The 21908-nt window shown below is 49.2% G+C and overlaps 1 protein-coding gene across 1 annotated transcript in view; it reads right to left on the reverse strand.

Moving 5' to 3' along the window:
- The window catches only part of MPP1 (MAGUK p55 scaffold protein 1), a 38046-nt gene extending 22731 nt beyond the window's left edge, over positions 1 to 15315 (reverse strand). Inside the window, exon 1 of the mRNA XM_063141884.1 lies at positions 15169 to 15315. Coding sequence (XP_062997954.1) covers positions 15169 to 15270 — 102 coding nt within the window. The 5' untranslated portion in view covers positions 15271 to 15315. The remainder of the gene's footprint in view (positions 1 to 15168) is intronic.
- Positions 15316 to 21908: the final 6593 nt, after the last annotated feature.

Below are 21908 nucleotides of genomic sequence, written 5' to 3' on the forward strand. Positions count from 1 at the left end.
AATTCGTCTAACTCCTTTTAAAAGCCATCCAAATTGGTGTCCATCCCTACATCTCATGGTAGCAAATTCCACATCTAACCCTGCGCTGTGTGAAGAAGTCCTTCCTTTGATTTGTCCTGGATCTCCCACCAATCAGTTTCATGGGATGACCCCCTTGGGTTCTAGTATTATGAGAGAGGGAGAAAAATGTCTCCCTTTCCACATTCTCCACATCCTGCTTAATTTTGTATACCTCTATCATCTCTCCCTTTACTCACCCATTTTCCAAGCTCAGGGAACCGTGTGCCTCAGCCAGGGCAAAGGACAGATCTGAGTTACAGCCAGAACTTGTGTTTTCAGAAATGGGTGAAACTGAGCCTATACTGCAGACCACATGGCCATTAGACCTGGCTCTCTCTCTCTCTCTCTCTCTCTCTCCTGCCTCTTACACCTCCTTGCCTGATGAAGATTTCTGGAGAACTCAAAAGCTTGCACAATCTTTTGCAGCATTTTGTTTTCTCCTAATAAAGGTGTTGTTCTATTGTGCGTTATGAATATCTCACCCAACCTACCTGGGGATCAGAGTAAGGCAGTTTCCTGTGCTGATAAAAACTGAGTGGAAGACACAGGGTGAACTCAGATTAGTCATTCAGGGTGCAACCCTAGGCATGCTTAGAATTGTAGGACTCCCCCCACTCCATCTAAACAGGCATAAAGGAAGAAAAGCACGATATGGCAAGACGCCACTGGCTGAAATGGGAGTGCTGGTACAATGCATGAAATCCACTATCTGTGGCTATTAGCTACGAGGAGGCTGTTGTTATAATTAGGGGTGTGCTCCACTCCGTTACAGATCCCCGGATCCGAAGTGGAGCAGGCCGTCCGGACCTCCGAAGCCCGGTTCCGGAGTGGATTGGCTCGAAGCGGTTCAGAACGGTCCGAAGCGATTCGGACTGTTCCGAAGCTCCGAACCCAGGTAAGTGGGGGGGGAGGGGGCTTACCTGGCGCCAGCCTGTTTCTGGCCTGGGCCACAGTTGAAGCCTCCGCCCAGACCACTACGGACGCAGGTAAGTTGGGGGGAGGGGGGCTTACCTGGTACCGGCGCAGCGGCAGTCCATGCAGTGATGGCAGCGGAGCCAAGTAAGGGGGGAGGAGGACTTATTTACCCCCCCATTTTATCCCCCCTTCCCCACTTACCTGCCTCTGCCATCCACTGCGGAGGCAAGTAAGTGGGGAGGGGGGGGGAAAATGGGGGCAAAATATCGATCTGGACCTCTGGATCTCGCTCGAGATCCGGTTCCCGAGCGGATTGGGGGAGGTCCGAATTGACCCGAAGCGGTTCGGGCCTGATCCGGAAGGTTCGGATTGGGATTTGAAGCGGTTCGGGGAGGGGGTGCACAGCCCTAGTTATAATGCCCTAGTAATGGTTCTCTCTGAAGCCTCTCGTTGGCCACTGTGTGAAAAACAGCATGTCTGATCCACCAGGGCTCTTCTGACATTCTTACTGTGAATGAAAAGATGGCCAGGATCCAAAGAAGTGAAAGAGAGAAAGAGAAAGAGAAAGAGGGAAATCAACGCTGACGCAGGCACCTGCCGCATTGTGTTGCAATCGCCCTGAATCAACGCTCCGTGACTTCGTCCCTCATTGCCTCATCCCACGAAGCCGCTGCCGGCAACCCTGGCTCGGGTTCAAAGTGCCCATCAGGAGAGCTGACTCAGCCCTGCCTCGTCTCTTATCTCTTCTTCTCCTTTCCTTGAAGTAGCCCGTGACCAGCTCAATGCCAGATTTCTGGGCTCAGCAAAGATTTCCCCGGCATGCAGCACATTCCAGGCACTCGCACAAAGGTTGGCCTGGACAGGATTGTTCCCAAACCAACTCCCCACCCACCCACCCACCCCCACACACACCTCGACCCAGCCTTTGCTTTTGGATGAGGAACAGAAAACAGAGCTACAGCTAAATTGGGAAATCCAGAGGCAGCAAGGGGTAGAACTAGGAACCGACAGATTTGTGGACTGCTACCATCTGTAGTGAGCCTGTACAAGCTCACTACAGAGGGTTATGTTCTTCAAGGCTGGTAGCCTGAGTGACTGCTGGGACAACAGCACCCGGGCAGGGCCTACCCACTTGCCGGCTCATCTAGCAGTGGGGAAGCCAACGGCCATTTTGAATTTCCCACAATGCCCTAGAATAACCCACAATGCCCCAGAGAGGCACCGCAGAAACCTGTCACCAGGTAAGCCCACACTTGTGTGAGCAAATGAACAGACAGGAGAATGGTGGCTTCCACTGGCTTCCAGTCTGTTTCCGGGCACAATTCAAAGTGCTGGTTATGACCTATAAAGCCCTATACGGCTCGGGTCCAGGTTATTTAAAAGAACGTATTCTCCCTTTTGAGCCTGCCCTTGCTTTCAGATCTTCTGGAGAAGCCCTTCTTTCAGTCCCACCATCTTCACAGGCGCGCTTGGTGGGGACATGGGAGAGGGCCTTCTCGGTGGCTGCTCCAGTGCTTTGGAACTCTCTTCCCAGGGAAGCTAGACTGGCTCCCTCCTTGATGGGCTTTCGGAAGCAGGCTAAAACTTTTTTGTTCCAGCAGGCCTTTGGAGAATAATCTGGCCCTCCATCTATGTTAATGTCTTTTAATTTTGTTGTGTATTTTAAACTATGTTTCCCCCCCTCCCCCTAATGTATGTTTTAAACTTTGTAAGGCCGCCTTGAGGCCCAGCATTGGGCAAAAGGCAGGATACAAATAAATATAATAATAATAATAATAATAATAATAATAATAATAATAATAACGACAACAACAACAACGAGGGGAAAGGTAGTTGGGGAGATTTTGTGGTGTGGAGTCAGTTTCTTTTAAGAACATAAGAAGAGCCATGCTGGATCCGACCAAGGGTCCATCTAGTCCAGGAATCTGTTCACACTATGGCCAACCAGCTGCCCACAGGAAACCCACAAGCAGGACGTTAGTGCAACAGCACCCTCCAGCCCATGCTCCCCAGCAACTGGTGTACACAGACATACTGTCTCCAATCCTGGAAGTAGCATATAGCCATCAGGACTAGTAGCCATTGATAGCCTTCTCCTCCAGAAGTTTCTTTAACCCCCTTTTTTAAGCCATCGGAAATTGGTGGCCATCGCTCCCTCTTCTAGTAGCAAATTCCATATTTTAACTATAGGTAGCAAAAGTTTCCTGGACTCTGGAGCGATTCTGTACACCCAGACTAACCATTCTCTCCCCCTGGCCTGGAAGGACTATAAGGCTTCCAGATCAGGCTGAGCAGTTCTATGATTTTGGCAAATGATTCCTGGTTTCTGGAATCACTTCACATCCAAGAGGGCAAGTCAGGAATGCTTCCTATAACCCAGCGCTGACCCACAAATTTTGCCTCAGTTCTGGAGAGTGAACTGATCCCAGAAATGCTCACAGCAGTTCTCAGATATACAGAGCATCAAACCTTTTGATGCATGCGCAAGTGTGGTCAAATGTAGCCACCTCTGGGGTACAGCATAATGGCTGCTCAACACTGCAAATGAAAAAGAAAAGAATTCAGATAAAGTCTACACCCATTGCCAGCAACAGCAGAAAGTGAATACAGCTCGGAACTCAGGAATAAATTCAACAGGCCTTACATTTCTCCTCCTAATGCCAATATTACTCTGTGCTTGTCCAGAAACACAGAACCCAACCTAGGATAAGGATCAAGGGATCACATGGGACAGGATTTATTTTATTTATTTATTACATTTATATCCTGACTTATTTTTTTCCTCCTTAATGAATCCAAGGCAGCGTAACATAATCCTCCTCTCCGATTTTATCCTCACAACAACAACCTTGTGAGGTAGGTTGGCCTGAGAGTCTGTGACTGGCCCAAAATCACCCAATCAGCTTCCACGGCCGAGTGGGGACTAGAACCCGGATCTCCCGACTCACAGTCCAACACTCTAGCCACTACACCACACTGTCTCTCACCACCTTCCAACCACGAGGGCTGTCTTCTAGCTGCCCCCAGCAAATAAGGTGAGGCAGGTGGATGCAAAAAGAAAGAAAAAAGGGGAGGGCTTTTCTGTGGTGAAACCCCAACTGTGGCGCACCCTCCCCAGAGAGGCTCACCTAATGCCTACACTATTGTATTTTCGGCAGCAGGCATTCTCCCAGGCAGTTTGAAGAACTGTTTTAGTGGTGTTAGATCATTGTAGTTTTATTCTTACCTGTTGACTCTTTGCTTCTGATTTTATCTCGGTTTTATTATGTGCTCTTTTTCATCTACTATTTTACTGTTTATATTTGACCTTTTAAATGTATTGTACACAACCCGGAGAATATGGATAACTGGGAAGTTTAAAACGTAAATAAATAAATGGGTGACATGGAGATTTACAAGTAAAATCAATAAAAGAAAAGAAATCTAAACACTCTCCTAGCCTGCACTCTGCAAGGTGGGGGCAGGGAGCAGGCTGGTTGCTTTTTAGCCTTGTATAGGGTTTAGTCTTTGACCTGACCAGGGTCACTTCAGAAGTTTGACCCAGCTGGACAGGTCTCCTTGCCTAAAGGCTTACAAATTGCGGTTGATGCTGTAATGGTTTGAAATATCTTCTCCATGGCGCCTGAGGCCAAAGTATGTGGTAGCTCATTACGTTGATGCCCCACCCTCAAATTCTATTTTGAAAGAGAGGAAACATCTGGAGAAGGTTACGAGCAGCACAGAAAAACTACCGGGAGCCAAAACACGTCACACCAGCTCAGCAGAATTCAGCATCAGCAGTACAGTAGAAGCTAGGTGGGAAATGAGGGCCCAGCAAGTCCACGGTATCCTACTGTGTCTAGGGAAAACCGAAGCCAGCCTTCTCCAACTTGGCACCCACCAGATGTTCAAGCTTCATTATGTGCGTTTGCATGCAACTTAGGCCATAGCTAGACCTAAGGTTTATCCCTGGATCATCCAGGGGTCAAACCTGTTCATCTAGGTGACACACAGGGGATCCAGTGCTCAGGCAGGGGCGAACCCTGGATGATCCCAGGATAAACCTGAGGTCTAGCTGTGGCCTTAGTTTTCCCCTAAAACAGGGGTATACAACCTTCGGCCCATAAGCCAAACGTGGCCCACTTGGGGTCCCAAACTGGCCCACCAGATGGCCCCCCTTCCCCCCCCCCCCGGAGTAGCTTCCTGTGTGTTTTGTGCAGTTTCTCCTCCAGTCTGAAAAAGGTGAGATGCCTCCCTTAAGGATGAGTTACTGGCAGTAAGAGCTGTAAGCTAAAATATGCTGGGCTTGGCCTTGCCCTCCACAGCTTTCTCCAAAATGGAATTTGGTCCTTGTCCTGAAAGAGGTTCAGTGGTCCTGCCCTAAAAGAGGCAAGGAAGCAGAGGTGTGCGCAATGCATTGCATTAGGGTGTGCACTCAGATAATTTCACTCATTTATTTTTAAAGGCGAACATTTATTAAATACTCGATCATGAAGGACATTATTTTTACTCATTTGTTTATTAAACACTGGAGACACTGATGCTCTACTCTGCATTCAGCTTGCCTGACTGTGAGAGGGCCATTGCAGGTGAAGGGGGGGGGGGGTGGAATGAAGAGATGCTCCTCCAGCCCCCACATTGGTGGGGCTTTGTGGTGACACTGTTTGGAAGAGTGGCTTACGAGGTGATAGTAGCCTTGGGGGGGGGGGGCTTCTCCTGGCCTCTCTGAAGCGTGGCTCCCGGCAGAGTTTATTTACTTATTTATTTATTTAATTACATTTATATACCGCCCCACAGCCGAAGCTCTCTGGGCGGTTTACAACATTTAAAAATAGTAAACATTAAAAGTATACAATTTAAAACCACACACACACACACACACACATAAAAACAGTATAAAAACAACAGTATCCATTTTAAAAACCAACAATTGTGGGGTCCATTAAAAACAAACTTAATGTTGTTAAATGCTGTTAAAATGCTGTTAAAAATGCCTGGGAGAAGAGAAAAGTCTTGACCTGGCGCCGAAAAGATAACAATGTTGGCGCCAGGCGAGCCTCATCGGGGAGATCATTCCACAGTCGGGGGGCCACCACAGAAAAGGCCCTCTCCCTTGTTGCCATCCTCCGAGCTTCCCTTGGAGTAGGCACTCGGAGGAGGACCTCAGATGTTCCTGGCCTCTTTGAAGTGTGGCTCCTGCTGCAGGGAGCAATGGAGTGGTGTTTTGGGGGGTGGCAGCAGAGCAGCCGGAGGGCAGCCAGAGGACCGTTCCGCTGCATCTGGAACCCTGTCTAGATCCCTACTCAATGGTCCTCTCGATTCGGTGCTTATTGCTTTAGACATTAGGGTGTGCCTGGGCAAACCCAGCACACCCCTTGCGCATGCCTATGCAAGGAAGGAAGAGCAACAGCTTGTGTGCTCATTTCCCTAATATGGGAACAGTCAGGTGTTAACCTGATGTACAGCACATACAGCCTTACTCTTTCCAGTTTGGAATCGCTTTGGGGCTTTGCCAAAACAGCACGAGATGAAGGGAACAGCTGTGAAAGGAAATAATAGCTTCTCCTCGCGCCCCCCCCCATCCCCAACCATACGCTCACTCCTCTCTGAAGAGCTACAAGTACATTGAGAAGCAGTAAAATGCAAAGCCCAGCATTAATTGGTTCAAACATTAACAGGACCATTCATTTCCAAGTCATTAGTTTCTTTTAAAAGCCACCCTCTTGGCCCAAAGGTCATGCAGAAACCTCAATATGCTATACTAGCTCTCAGACAAGAGATTTAACTGAAAGGAGAGAGGGGTAGAGCGTCACTGGTCTAGTAACCAGTTTGATCTGTGCTACCAGGGCCTACCCCCCACCCCGAAAAGTTTCCACCCTGCATCACTGCCGACTGGAAATTTGGAATTAAATGTTTAAATTCATCTCTTTTTACCACGAGGATGGCGTCCACATGGTTGCCCTAATCACGCAGTGAGCACTTCAGCAGCTACTGTGGCGCAAACCACCATCCGAAAGCATGCTCCGTGGAGATCAAACCGAACACGAAACAGCCGTATAACAGAGGCGCATTGAGGGGAGCGTCACGCCCTGAGACCTGGCAAATAACTGAACTGCTGTAGCAGCAAGCTGATCTCACTCGCTGCGCTGCCTTCGACCCTGCGCGTGGCCGTGCCACACGCAGCTCAGACAAGGTGCTGACAAGTCAAAAGAGCTTCAGAGAGAGCGACGAAGACCACAGTGTCCCCGGGAAGCCAAGTCACGTGCTGAAAGATCGAAGAAGCCGGGTATCTTTAGCTCAAAGAAAGGAAGAACAGGCAGGCATACATTGCCAAAAACAGACCAGAGGTGTCCTAACACAGCCCGATCACATCCTCTTGCTAAGACATAAAAGCTAGAAAGAAGCAAAGTATTTTAACTTAAAAGCAGCTCTTTTTTTAAATGTTTAAGCAGCTATAGGGCCCGGGGATGGTGTAGGGCAGCCTTCCTCAACCTGGGGCGCTCCAGATGTGTTGGAGTGCATTTCCTAGAAGGCTGGGGCATTCTGGGAGTTGTAGTCCAACACACCTGGAGCGCCCCCAGGTTGAGGAAAGCTGGTGTAGGGGCACAGAAATGGACAGGAAAAGCTCTCTTTCCTGCCTTGCTAATTTCCCTATATAATGCCTCTTGTATTGTGCTGGTCTTGTTTGATCCCAATTCTCTTGCCATAAACTGATGCTATATCAAGAGCAATCTGAAAGCCCATTTTTCCTGTATGATGCACTGTGGCCCTTGAGAACTTCTGGGCCTGGGATATCCAACATGGCACTTCCTGGCACCGGACATACTCGTTGCCTTTCCTGAATTTTTATGTTATTGGGATACTGGCATGCTACATAGTGATGTACTGCCCTCCAGAGCCATTTTTATTTGGGTTCAAAAGAGCCATTTTATGTTCTGGAGTTCCGTCCCCAATACTGTCTCATACTTTGCATTCTTAGGAAGTTCCTCTTCTTTTAGCCTCACCTGTTTGCCTTCTAGGAAATGAGTGTTTTATGACTGGCCATGCCTACTGCAGTAGCCATTTTATGAACAGACAAGCCCCACCCCCATGGCATCCATTTTGTGAGAGCACTTACAATACTATCTCAAAATTCAAAACATGCCAGCCGAACATAGTCTGCAAATGTTTTGGAATACAAATCCCAGCACTCCTGACCATGGACCATGCTGGCTGGGGCAGATGGGAAATGAAGCCCAAGAAACCTGGAAGACACCAGGTTGGGAAAAGCTGCTGGACATCAAGTCAGAACAATGGGAGCACAAGGGAAGGCAAGGCCCTCCCAGGGATAGCTACTAGGATAAGGAAAACCTGCCCCGAAACAGCCTGTTAGCGCTTGAAGCATGCTCGAGTTGAGAGGCAATGCAAATTATCCTTGCTTAGACTGGTTTATGGAAGCCACACGTAATAAGGAGGAAAGAAATTTCAAGGGTTCAAAGTACTTCACAGGAATCAGCTTCAACAGTAAGCCAGGATGCTGGATAGCGGCAAGCCAGGATTATGGCCAATGGCAAGCCAGGGTTATGGAGGCAGTAAGCCTGTGTGCACCACTTGCTGGGGAACATGGGTGGGAGGGTGCTGTTGTGCCGTGTCCTGCAGCGGGACGATGGCTGGTTGGCCACTGTGTGAACAGAGTGCTGGACTAGATGGACCCTTGGTCTGATCCAGCAGGGCACTTCTTACATTCTTATGGAGACTCTTGGCTTGCTGTGAACAAGTTGCATGCTGGTGTGCACAGCCTGTTCACCCCCACTTAGCTTCTTCTGCTAATGCAACTGAATAAACTAAGTAAGAACCAGAAGCTTAGTGTGTTCATCCGAACCCAGGTTCCTGGCTTGTGGCTGCCAAAGAAGCCAGGATGCATAAGCCAACAACAAACCCATTTTGCAATCCCCACTGATCAGAATTTTTGGGAGTTCAGCACAGACATATTTTGGGCACCTCTGCTTACAGAGGCCCTGCAAGGCACTCCAGTCTTATTACCTCCAACTTGCAAGGGAAGAACGTGGGGAGAAGCTGAACGTTTGGTTTGCCTGGGGCCTCCTAGTGATATGGCACCTTAGGCGAGACTGTGAGGTTGTGAAAATGTGCATCATATAGGAAGCTGCCTTAGACTGAGGCCGTTGCTAGACGAGGACTTAGCCAAGTGTGAGGCCCGGGCTCCCTGGATACCGGGGTCAGGCCAGGCTAAGTCCTCCCTTGACCCAGGATAACCGGATCTGCTTATGGCCTGGCTTTTCCGCAGCCCCGGGCTTACTTACTCGCGAGTAGCCGGGAGAAGCCACGCACTGGGCACAGCACTTCATAGGAGCGCTGTGCCCATCGGGCCGGGGGGGGGGGGGAGATGGGGGCCGGGGGAAAGAGCAGACCCGGCAGGAGAGATGGGGGGGTTAAGAGCGGAGCCAGGGTGGGGAGATCACGGACGGGGTGGCGCAGAGGGGGCATCGGACATGGCAGGCGGGTGATCGGGTGGGCATGGCGAGTGGGGATGGGTGAGTGGGCAGGGGGCGGACATGGCAAGCGGGGACGGGCGAGCGGGCAGGGGGCGGGCATGGCAAGCGGGGACGGGCGAGTGGGCAGGGGGCGGACATGGAGAGCGGGGGAGGATGGGCGAGCGAGCGGGCAGGGGGGCATCAGACATTGTGGGGGGAAATCAGGGGGAGTGGGGTACCCTTTATTTTTTAAAAAAAACAGACTTACTTTTCTGTTGGCGTGCTCCTGCGCACATGGCCCTTTAAGACCAAAAAAAATGGAGGATGTGACGGGGCTTTCCCTTACCCCGTCGCATGTTACGTGTAGAAAAGGCCAACAGCCCGCACTAGCTGTAGCATCGCATCGCCCCAACTCCCCACCAGATTATCAGGTAGGTCTAGCAAGGCCCTAAGTCAGGCCACTGGTCCATCTAGCCCAGTACTGTCCATACTGACTGGCAGAGGCTATCCAGGGCTTCAGGCAACATGTCCTTGCCCTACTTGGAGAAGCTGGGGATTGAACCTAGGCCCTTCTGCTTGCAAAGCATGTGGCTATCACACTGAGCTATGGGCCCTCCAATAGTTCAGCTTAAGGCCCACCCTTAAGCTGATGAACTGGTGGATAAAAATCCATAGTGCTCCTCATTTCAAAGCTGGGATGCAGGATCAGGAGGCAGAAGAGACTTGTACCGTAAGAACATAAGAAGTATCCCATTGCATAAATCCACCATCTAGTCTACCATTCTGTTCTACCTACGAGACGCCTACAAGCAGGACATGAGTGCAAGAGCACCCTCCCTCCCATGTTCCCCAGCAACTGGCGTACTGCCTCTGACACTGGAGGTAGCATAGAGCCATCAGGACTAGTAGCCATGGATAGCCTTTGCCTCTAAGAATTTGTCCAACCCCCTTTTAAAGCCATCCAAATTGGCGGCCATCACCACATCTTGTGGTAGCGAATTCCATCGTTTAACTCTGCACTGTGTGAAGAAGTCCTTCCTTTTTATCTGTTTTGGATCTCCCACCATTCATCTTGATGGGACGACCCCAGGTTCCAGTATTATGAGAGAGGGAGCAAAACCTTCTGCTTATCTACTTTCTCCAGACTATGAAGGATTTCATACACACCCTGCCTCTTACTCGCCTTTTTTCTAAGCTTTTTCTAAGCCTCGTAAGCTTGCCTCACAGGGGAGTTGTCTCCAGCCGGCCCGTGAGCATTTCGGTTGCTCAAGATGGGGAGGGAAGACAGAGCGTCTACTTTGCATGCAGAAGGCGGACGGTTCAATCCCCGGGACGGAAAACCTCTCGGACTTGGGGGCAGGTGCTGCCAGCCAGAGTGGCCAATACTGGGCGAGGTGGAGAAATAGTTTGACTTGGTCTAAAGCAGCTTCCGACGTTCTACCCTCTGTAGCTGAATCAGCACGAGCAACAGCCGCTCCTGCCGGTTCTGACCAGATGCAACTTTGCAGCAAAAACCAGAGCCAGCTTCCTCTGTTAGCGAAGCAGTGAACTTCACTCCCGGCATAGCAACAGTTATGATCAGCCACAAAACACCAGCGGCCCCAACTTATGGTTTCTTCCTGCCTATAATCAGCTTGCTGATGTGCAATAAGCTGAGCCAGGCAACGAGAGGGAAACTAAGAGAGAGGACACCCGTCCTCCACCTTAAAGGGTCTGGTTTCCCTTGCAGAAGAACTTGTCATAAAAATCCCCCAAAGAACTGAGGGCAGGACTCTGGGGCGACGGTGCAGGAGTCTGACCCTAGGCTGTCTTACCGGATCTGGAAGTAAATTACCCTCTACAGAGCCCCATCCCATAAGACCAGAGTCTAGAACTGCCCAAGTGCAGCACCAAGAGAGAGAGAAAGGGGGGGGGGGGAGAGAGAGAGAGAGAAATTAAGCACTGCTTTTGCACCAACACTTCAGGCAAACAGAGTGAAAACTATGAAAGTGGTGAAAGCAATACACAAGTTGGACAAGGTGACCTGACACAACACGCATTTCCAACGCGCCAAATTCACTGCATGCTTTTCGACGGCCTGTTCTCACAGATCTGCCCCTCGCTGTAGCCGTTGCATGGCTCTGTTTGTAGCAGGATCTGTGCGATGGAGCCCACTGGAAGCTGAGTCTTTACCTGCCCAACTCCACAGCTGCCTCATGCTAGTCTGTTCTGAACAGCCCCATGAAGGTGTTATTCTGCTCATGCTACAGGGAATGCCTCTGGTCCAAACTCTTCAGCAGTGTGGTGTAATGGTTAGAGTACTAGACTAGGACTGGGGAGACCCAGGATGATGATGATGATGATTTTCCGCTTGTTCCTAATACTGGGACTCAAGGCAGCTTTACAAAATCAAAACATATGCAATTAAAACATATAAATAGAAATATACAAAAGTTAAAATAGAATTAAAGTGCCTGTGGCGCAGAGTGGTGAGCGGCAGTTACTGCAGCCGAAACTCTCCCCACGGCCTGAGTTCGATCCCAGCGGAAGCTGGTTCTCAGGCAGCTGGCTCAGGTCGACTCAGCCTTCCATCCTTCCCAGGTCGGTAAAATGAGTACCCAGCTAGCTGGGGGAAAGGTAACTGCGACTGGGGAAGGCAACGGCAAACCACCCCGCTACGAAGTCTGCCAAGAAAACGTCAGCGAAAGTCGGAGTCCCTCTAGGAGTCAGCAATGACTCAAGTGCTGGCACGAGAGGTTCCTTTCCTTTCCTTTCCTAAAATAGAATTAAACCAACTGTAATATTACAAACATTTAAAATGTTTAAACGTTTTTAATATTACAGTTTTAATATTTAATACCGTATTTCTTCAATTGTAAGACGCCATCAATTGTAAGACGCGCACTAATTTCAGTACCACCAACAGAAAAAAAAAACCTAAGACACACCCGTGATTCTAAGACGCACCTCATTTTTAGATAAAAATACCCTATCATTTTTAGAAATAGGGTATCTGTTTTAATATTACCATACTTTTTAATATTCTAGTCTCCGCTTTGTTCTATGGGTGACTTTGGGCTGGTCGCTGACTCTCAGCCTACCTCGCAGGGTTGCGAGGACAAAATGGCGAGGAGAAGCATCAGGGGATTCTTGGAAGAAAAGCAGGATATAAATTTAATAAACAACTAAAATAAAAGCGAATAGGGGCCAGGACCCAATCTCTTCAGCTCCCACTGCTTTCCAAAGAGTTGTTCTGGAGCACTGGGAGATTCTACTCCAATGAACTATAGTTGGGAACAGAAATCTAGAAAGCTTTAGAGCACAGGCAGAAGCAAGTGACTTTTTGGATCTCAGCTGTAAGAGTGAAACTGGAAGAGCCATCTACTGGAAACTTTCCTTGCAAAGGGAGAGTCATGGTGGGACATGGTTCAGTGGCAGAGCTCACGCTTTGATGCAGAAGGTCCAGATTCAAATCCAGGAATCTTGAGATAGGGCAGGAAAAACTGCCTGAAACCCCGAAGAGACAGTCAGCGTGGACAACACAGGGCAGGATGGAGAAAGGGTCTAACTCAGTATAAAGCAGCTTCCTATGGGCCTGTTCAGACAACACACTAAGCCATGGTTAGGCCACTAACCCTTTTGCAGCAAATGGCTAGTGAGGGTGTTTAAACCGTGGTTATGTAGAACACCATGCTTAGGGACGGTTCACACGACACGTTATTTATTTATTTATTTATTTAGAATATTTATATACCGCTCCCCATCGAAAAATTTCGGAGCGGTGTACAAGGTAAAATGAAAATAAAAACAGAATAAAAACAGTTAAAACAAAATTTAAAAGAAGCAAAAACAGTAATCCAAGGCTCCATGTTAGAGAAAGGCTTTTTGGAATAAAGATGTTTTCAGGAGGCGCCGAAAGGAGTACAAGGTTGGCGCCTGCCTGACCTCCAGAGGCAGGGAATTCCACAAGAGGGGCCACCACGCTGAAGGCTCTGCCCCTGGTGGACTCCAATCGGAGGATGGATCTATGTGGGACCACCAGGAGCAGACCCTCAGATGACCTCAGTGACCAGGCAGGTTGGTAGGGGAGAAGGCGCTCTCTCAGGTATCCTGGTCCCAAGTTGTTTAGGGCTTTGTACACAAGTACAAGAACCTTCAACCTGGCCTGGTAGCGAATAGGCAGCCAGTGCAGTTCCCTCAGCAGAGGAGTTACATGCTGGAAAGGGGCAGCTCCAGACAACAGCCAAGCTGCAGCATTCTGCACTAGCTCCAGCTTCCGGAGCAGCTTCAAGGGCAGCCCCACAGAGAGCATGTTGCAGTTATCCAATCTTGAGGTTACCAATGCCTGTACCACCGTGGTCAAGCTATCCCTGTCCAGGAGAGGCTGTAGTTGGCGAACCTACGAAGATGGTAAAAGGCACTCCGAGCCGTGGCGGCTACTTGAGCCTCCAACGACAGAAATGGGTCTAAGAGTACCCCCAAACTACGAACCTGTTCTATGTTAAGTCACGGTTCACACGACATGACAAGCCATAATGTTTAGCTCAAAATGCTTAACCGTCGTGGCTTAGTGGGGACTAGAACCTTAACAGGTTCTATGTTTCCATGTCGTCTAATGCAGGATGACATCCACCCACTCAGCCACCATACAAAAACACACACACACACACAAATGAATTTCCAGGAAATGCAGCAGAAAAGGATCCTATCATTACTCAGAGCCCACAGACAATCTTGTCCCGCCAGCTTCCCACAGTTCGGCAGCTGCCCAAGCGTGTTTTCATAACTGCAGCTCCTGCATCTATAACGTCAAGCTTTAGCAGAGTAAGTTGGCTCTCATACGGTGGTTGTCCCTTCTGCTGTCTCGGCAGCATTGACTTGACAGCAGCGGCCGAACAGCGTAACTCTCGTGGGCGCTTTCCCAACACAACCCCAGGCGTGCTTAATTGGAGGCAAGCCCCAGTGTGTTCCATTGGGTTTACTCTCGAGTAAGCAGGGCTAGGAGAGCAGCCTCAAGCATGCCATGGGGAACATGGGTGGGAGGGTGCTGTTGCACTATGTCCTGCTGTGTTGGTCCCTAGCCGACAGCTGGTTGTCCACTGTGTGAACAGAGTGCTGGACTAGATGGACCCTGGGTCTGATCCAGCAGGGCTCTTCTGATGTTCTTAAAACACTAAGAAAGAAACTCCAGGCTGGTTGGGGCAATCTCTTAGTGGTTCCAATTGGATCATCCAAACAGAACGGTGTATGCAGGCATGCAAGCCAGCTGCAGAAATGAACACTGGTGGGAGAGATGGCGTGGTGTAGTGGTTAGAGCGTTGGGCTGGGAGATCCGAGTTCTAGTCTCCACACTCGGCCATGAAGCTCCCTGGGTGACTTTGGGCCAGTCACCAGCGACCAGCCTAACCTACCTCACAGGGCTGTCGCGAGGATCAAATGGAGAGGAGGGCGGCGATGTAAGCTGTGTTGCAAAGGAGGGGGATCCAATGTTAGTCCTACTTAGACCCATTGAATGGAGCTAACTTAGTCCTGATTAACCTCTGCCTCATTCATTTCAATAGGTCTACTCTAAGCCGGCCTAACATTGGCTACTGCCCCCCCCCCCGAAAAAAAGGCAGAAAATAAAATAAAATAAATAAATGGGTAACCGAACGCGGGCATCTGCGAAGCAATAATCCGCTCTTCGCTGGAAGCACGAACGGCAGGAGCTTGCGGCCGGTACCAGCGGCGACCGATCCCCCCCCCCCCCCCCGGCGCCTCTCACCTCGGCCTTAGGCCTGTTCTGCAGCAGGTGCTCCAGGTAAAGGTCGGAGAGCGCCGTCCTCATGCTGCTCATGCTGTCACTCCGGTCGGATTTGAGCGTCATGGTGGCGGCAGTGGCCCGGGGCGAAGCTCAGCGCGCCCCCTCCCCTCGGCCCCGGTGTGGCTCGGCGACCCTCCGCCCCCCGCAAGCGCCCGGCTCCGCTTTGGCGTGGTCGCCGATCGAGCCGCCGCCGCCGCTGCTGCTCCCGGCGTGGCTCCGGATCCCCGTTCCCGTGCGCCGGCCGGGGCGTCCCGAAGAGAAAGGGCTGCGGAGTGGCCCGACGTCGGAGAAGGCACCGGCGTGGGGGGGGGGGGGGGCGGGCTAGCCGGGCTGGGCCCGCCCGCCGGGTGTGGCTAAGGCGGGAGGAGACGCGCTCGCCCGGCCCGCCCGCCGCAGCCTTCGCCCTGGCCGCTGCGCGCAACCGGCCAAGGCGGGCGTGGAGACGGATGCGCAACCGGGCAGCCGCTCCAAGGCACCCTCCTGCTCGGTTGCCGTGGCGCCTGCGCTCCGTCCGGCTCCGGGCCCCCTCCGCCCCTCCCTCCGCAGGAGCCGCTTCCCTCTTCCCCAACACGCGGTGACGCCTGGCGAGGTCGAGCCGGCTGCTGTTGGGCCTGCCGAGAATCAGCTGTTTCGGAAGCCCAGAAGCCACAGTGCTGTAGTGGACCCGGGGCTGGCCGGGACGCTGACGTCATCTCCCCCCCCCCCCATCTACTATTCCCTCCGAGCTTAGCTGCAATCCTCACAGTAGGATGGGAGGGAGGGGGTGAATTACCCTAGCAACAATATATTATTCCCTGTTGTAGTGCAGATAAGTTCCTTATCTGAAGGAACGCCTCCTCCTGTATGTACCTGCACGGACCCTAAGGTCATCCTCAGGGGTCCTTCTCCGCGAGCCCCTGCCAAAGGAAGTGAGGCAGGTGGCTACCAGGAGCAGGGCCTTCTCTGTTATGGCACCCCGGCTGTGGAATGAGCTCTCTAGCAAGGTTCACCTGGCACCTACATTATATGCTTTTAGACGCCAAGTGAAGACCTTTTTATTCTCCCAGCATTTTAACAGTCTATAAATAAATTTTAACTTGGTGTTTTAAATTTGTAATTTTGCATTGCTGCTGTTTATATCCGGTTGAGCTTTTATATCGTATTTTATACTATGGTTTTATACTGTTGTTTTATACTTTGAATGGTTTTAATTTTTGTGAACCGCCCAGAGAGCTCCGGCTATTGGGCGGTATAGAAATGTAATAAATAAATAAATAATAAATAAATAAAAAGTGTTTTGCGTTATGAGCAACGAAGACCCATGAGCTTTCCCCAAGCTCCGGTGGTGGAGATGAATAGCGCTAGTCCTGGTTTGTTGATACGGATCTGCGCCTGGGGGACGTGGCTGTGGGAGACTGTCATGAGGAGCGCCTGCGCTTGAACAGTTCTCACGACTCCGCTGCATTTATTCCCGGAGAATATTTCAGCCCTCGTGATTTTCCACCGTTCTAGGATCCCCTGCGGAGACGACTCCGTGGAATTACGCACACTGGGAGGCAGACCTGGATGGTGGATGGCTGAATGTGTGGACGTGGACTTTAACGCAGGGGCGGAGGATTGCATTTATGTGAAAATGATGTCTGAGATAATGGATGTTGTGCAGCCGTCGAGTGAGAAACGTGTGAGCAAGGCCCTCTTTTCAAGTAAATGCTTAGGACATTAAGATGTGAAGTGAATGGGCTCTTACCCAAGTCCCGGGCCACTTACAGGGCTAGATTTAGAGACTGGTGACCTAGGCAACAATTTGGGAGTAGGTGACTATGCAGTTATACACTCAGTAACTGAAACCAAAAATACAGCCAGTTCCTCTTTACATTTCAGACTGGCAGTGTTGTGGCAACATTGTGTGTGTGGGGGGGGGGGGGTGTTGTCATCTTGGCCCTGTGGGGAAGAAGAAAGAACAAGGGGATAGGAGCAGGCAGAAGAAACATCATGGCCTGCTCCTGTTGGACTCTTCCCCCACCCCCACAGGGCAAACTGTCATCTTGGCCCTGTGGGGAAGAAGAAAGAGCAAGGGGACAGGAGCAGGCAGAAGAAACATCATGGCCTGCTCCTGTTGGACTCTCTCTCTCTCCTCCCCCCCTCCCTCCCTCCCTCCTGTTCCTTGTGTGTCATGTCTTTATTAGACTGTAAGCCTGAGGGCAGGGACTGTCTTTTTTGCTAAATGTAAGCCACTCTGAGAGCCTTTTTTGGCTGAGGAGCAGGGTATAAGTATGATAAATAAATAAATAAATAAAAAACTGAGAAACTTACAATATGGGTTACCATTTTCAACAGAAACAATACCTGTGGGATATTAAAAAGATTAATATATTTATTTTAGCACAAGCTTTCATGGCCTAAAATCCTCTTCATCCAGATGCATGGCTTGTTAGCGCAGCTGGGTTCACACAACACAACAACCCACAGTTCAACAACAACCCACAGTTCAATGGCAACCCACACTCCACCTATATCTTGGCTTGTTGTGTTGTGTGTGCCCAGGCAAGTCACAACAGCACAAAGGGGGACTTTTGTGGATTATACTCTAAAGCCCCAAACTTGCAAGAGAATATGAGGTTTGTTTGTTTGCTTTTTTAAAAAAAATTAATTAGTTATTAATATTATTATTTTGCTGGCTTTATTTCTTATCACGACCATTGTCTAGAACCAGCATTGTTAAACCAGCAACATTCATTCAAGGGGAATAGTAACAGTGGCTTGCTGCTGCTGCTTCCAGAAATGGCAATATGACCATCCAGGGCTTTCTAGGGATGCCTGAGAGGGCTGAGCCATCCCACCTGGGAAGGAAGGACCTCTAGGATCTTCCGGAGGAGGACAAAAAAATGCTCATAGTTTCAGGAAATTCATCCTCAATCCAGGAGGACTCTGGGAAAGATAAAGGACAAACAGATCATTCAATAAAGACTCAACTCCCCACTTTTTCTTCCTGGCTTCATCCAGCATGGACGTTGCAGTGTTGGAAACAGCTGCACCTGCAGAATTTCTGCCTGGCATGCTAGTTGCTGAAAGCACAACAGCCACAGGGGACATAAATTTTAATCTGTTTGTGTCCTACTGAGATTCCTATATAAGAAATGCCATGCTGGATAAGACCAAGGGTCCATCTAGTCCAGCATTCTGTTCACACAGTGGCCAACCAGCCATTGGCCAGGGATGAACAAGCAGGACATGGTGCAACAGCACCCTCCCACCCATGTTCCCCAGCAACTGGGGCACACAGGCTTACTGCCTCAAATACTGGAGATAACACACAACCATCAGGGCTGGTAGCCATTGATAGCCTTCTCCTCCAGGAATTTATCCAACCCCCTTTTAAAGCCATCCAGACTGGTGGCCAACACCACATCTTGTGGTAGTGAGTTCCATAATTTAACTCTGCGCTATGTGAAGAAGTCCTTCCTCTTATTTGTCCTGGATCTCTCACCAGACTTGCTTCAAGTCTACTATTTACATTTCCAAAACAACACAGAAAACATTTAAGTCAACTGTGACCCCGTTACCAAAGCACTCCGGAGCTCTCCAACACCGGATCTGTTTTGCCTTGCTACTACCTTGGGGTCCTTGTGGATTATATTTCAAAACAGACAAGCTTTCTGTGTGCTCCTCTGCGTCTGAAAGTATTCTATTTAAAGCTGGCCACTGAAAAGGAGAGGTTCGTTAACCTCCCTCCCCTCTGAAAGACATCTGACCGATTTGCGCAATGGCATGGTCTAATTGAAGAAGGTCAGGCCAGGGCATCTTGGGACATCTGAATGATGATCTGTCCAACTCTGAGAAAAACAAGGTCTGTGTCTGTGAGCAGCACCATTGGAGAGGTTGTTCAGGGGCGCCATCAGAGCAAGACTTGGGGGCAAAAGTCCAGGGTCCCACTCAGCAAAAAGAAGTAGGACAGCTGGGGGCCCCAAATACAGCACGTCTGGCTCCCCCCATTTTGAAGGAAGTGAAGTCATAACCATCTAAACGGATGCCTCTCCCCACACACACTGCCAATGTTATTAAAAACATTGTTTAAAAGACCTAACTCAACTTTTCCCAATCTGGCACTCTCCAGCTGGGGATGATGGGAGTTGCAGTTCCAACAAGAAGAGAAACAGGTTCTCAGGATGCAAGAATAAATTCATTGACTAAATGCCCAATGTGTTTCAGCCTGTCCTTTGTTTTTGGGGTAGAGAAAAGTCTGCAGAGTTTTCACAGCAAAAAGATGGACTCCTGTATTAGTCTACTGGCAACTTGTTTCCCTTTTCAGTGTACCTACTTAGAATGCTCACCTCCAACCATTTCCCCCCTTCTTTTTGGGAGTTGTAGTCCAGTACACCTGGGATGAGCCAGCTTGGGAAAGGACTGATCTAATAAATGCACCGTTGAGATTGTTTTCTGGATAGTGTCTCACCCAACCTGTTCAAAAACTCTGCAGAGCTCAAAAAGGGAAAGGGCCCTGTTAGAACCCTCAACGTAGTTCAAATACTCAAGAGTTGGATCAAATCTCTTGCTACACTACTGACAGAAGTTCCCAGTAAATACACATGCCACGGCCCACTTACGTGGCACAGCAGAGAAGCAGCATGATCAGCAAAGCAACAGGAAAGGCATACAGAGTGCCTCTGGGGAAGGAGTGGCGGACGTGAGACCATAGATCATCCAGGTAGTCTGAGAGCCAGGATCGGCGGACACCTGGAGAGGCAACAGGGAAGACGACCCCTCAGCACTGAAGACCAGATTGCACAAAAGACAACTGTTTTCCCTGGAAGGCCAAGAAGACACAGCAGTCTATACGAGTGGGGCTGTGTACGTTCCTGACTAAATGCTTTCACCCAGGGAGATGTATTGATAGCTGAAGATAGCCACTGGCAAGGAAAGGCTAAACACATCACTTGTGCTTGTGGAATTCTGCACATTCCCTGATTCTAATACTTTTTAAACCAACCTATAGTCTGAACCAGTGGTTCCCAAAGTGGGCTGTACTGCCCCCTTGGGGGGCAGTGGGATTGCATAGGGGGGCGTTAAGAGGCAGGGGGGCACTCGAGGTGGTCTTTTCCGTACCAGGAGTTTTGGTTACAGAAGGAAATTTCTGATCGCTATCTTGCACTACGGAGAGTAGTTCAGAAGCTCCTGGTTGCATTTCAAACATCGTATTTGGTAGAATGTGGTTTTAGTGTGGTCTGCCTACTTCTCTCCAAGCAAAGAACTCGACTCCAGATTACTAAACGTGGTGATTTAAGACTCATGTTAAGTGACTTTAAACCAGACATTGGGAAACTGGTATCCCTTCATCCAGCCCATCCATCTCATTAAGAATTCACAGAATAGTGAGGTACTCTACCCTAGTTACTAAATGTGATATCTAATATTCTTGCTAAATGACTATTAGACTTTGAAAAGATGATATCACTGGATCAAGTTCATCAATTATGTTTAATTGAATAAACTAAAAAAATGTAATTGGATTTTGAATAAATATTCAATTAATTGTTACTGTTTTGAATTTTGTTATTATCTTCCTTAGTGGGTCATTGAAAACCGCTATGCTGAATAATAATTTTTATAGTGTAGGGTAGGGGGCACCAGGCATGAGTTTGTAGAACCAAGAGGGCGGTTACCTGAAAAAGTTTGGGAACCACTGGTCTAAACACAGGGCAGTCAAGAGCTAGAAACATGATGGTCAACTTCACTGGGAAGAGATGATGATGATGATGATTTTGAAAGTGATGCCTGAAAATACTTTCACTCCTTAGAAGTATCATTTCTTTTGCATTATTGGATGGCAAAACCTGAGATTCTTGATCTCATATATTGACACGTCAGCGTAATTTATGTAATGCGCAGATTTAACTATCGAGCAAGGATCCTTCAATAGGCTGCTCGTTGGCCAGTATGGGACACTAAGCTTCATAGACTGAGGCTAGGGGCATATAGTCCTTCCAGTGAATGTTAATTTTGTGATGTGGCTGCTCTTTTAGAAACTCACGGCGGACTTTGTGGCCTGGGGTTTCATCCCCTTGCATTCCATTCTCCTGCGGAGAGAGAAGATGCCTTCTGAGCTGCTTCCAAACTGTGCGTCTCCTAAACCTGCTGAGAGCGATGAGTGCGCTGGGCAGCCTCTTAGCCTGGTCATCGCCTTGGATGCAGGATGTAGAAACCGCCATGCATAGCATCTGGAGGCGTACCATTTTTTGCCATGTCAGATCCATGGCTTTCCTGGGTCACAGGGGCTATGCCAGAGCCCAGCTCCTTTTCTGGAGTGCCCACAAAAACACTCTTATGGTTCGTCAAAACCCCTGACTTTGAGGCTGGAGGAATCTGTAAAATATAAGCACATGGGCAGTGCAGGAGGGGAAGGATAGGTGGTACAATGCAACAATGATTACAAGCTATAGCAAGAGCCAGGGTGATGCACTGCTTAGAGTTTGGGACTAGAATCCGGAAGATGCAGGGTCCTTGAAGTTTTGTAACCACAGTTAGCTCTTGGACAGCCAGTGGATCAGATGAGAGATACACTATGGCGAGAGATACAGTATTTCTATTTCAATTATTGTCATTATAGATCTGGATGTATAGGTACAGATTAGCACCTACAGAAGTTATGCAAATTGGTGTCCTCTTTTTGTCTTCTTTTTTGGAGATGCATTTTGCCTTTTATTTATTTATTTATTTAAAATATT

Source organism: Elgaria multicarinata, chromosome 15 (assembly GCF_023053635.1).
Source record: "Elgaria multicarinata webbii isolate HBS135686 ecotype San Diego chromosome 15, rElgMul1.1.pri, whole genome shotgun sequence".
Classification (NCBI taxonomy): Eukaryota; Metazoa; Chordata; class Lepidosauria; order Squamata; family Anguidae; genus Elgaria; species Elgaria multicarinata.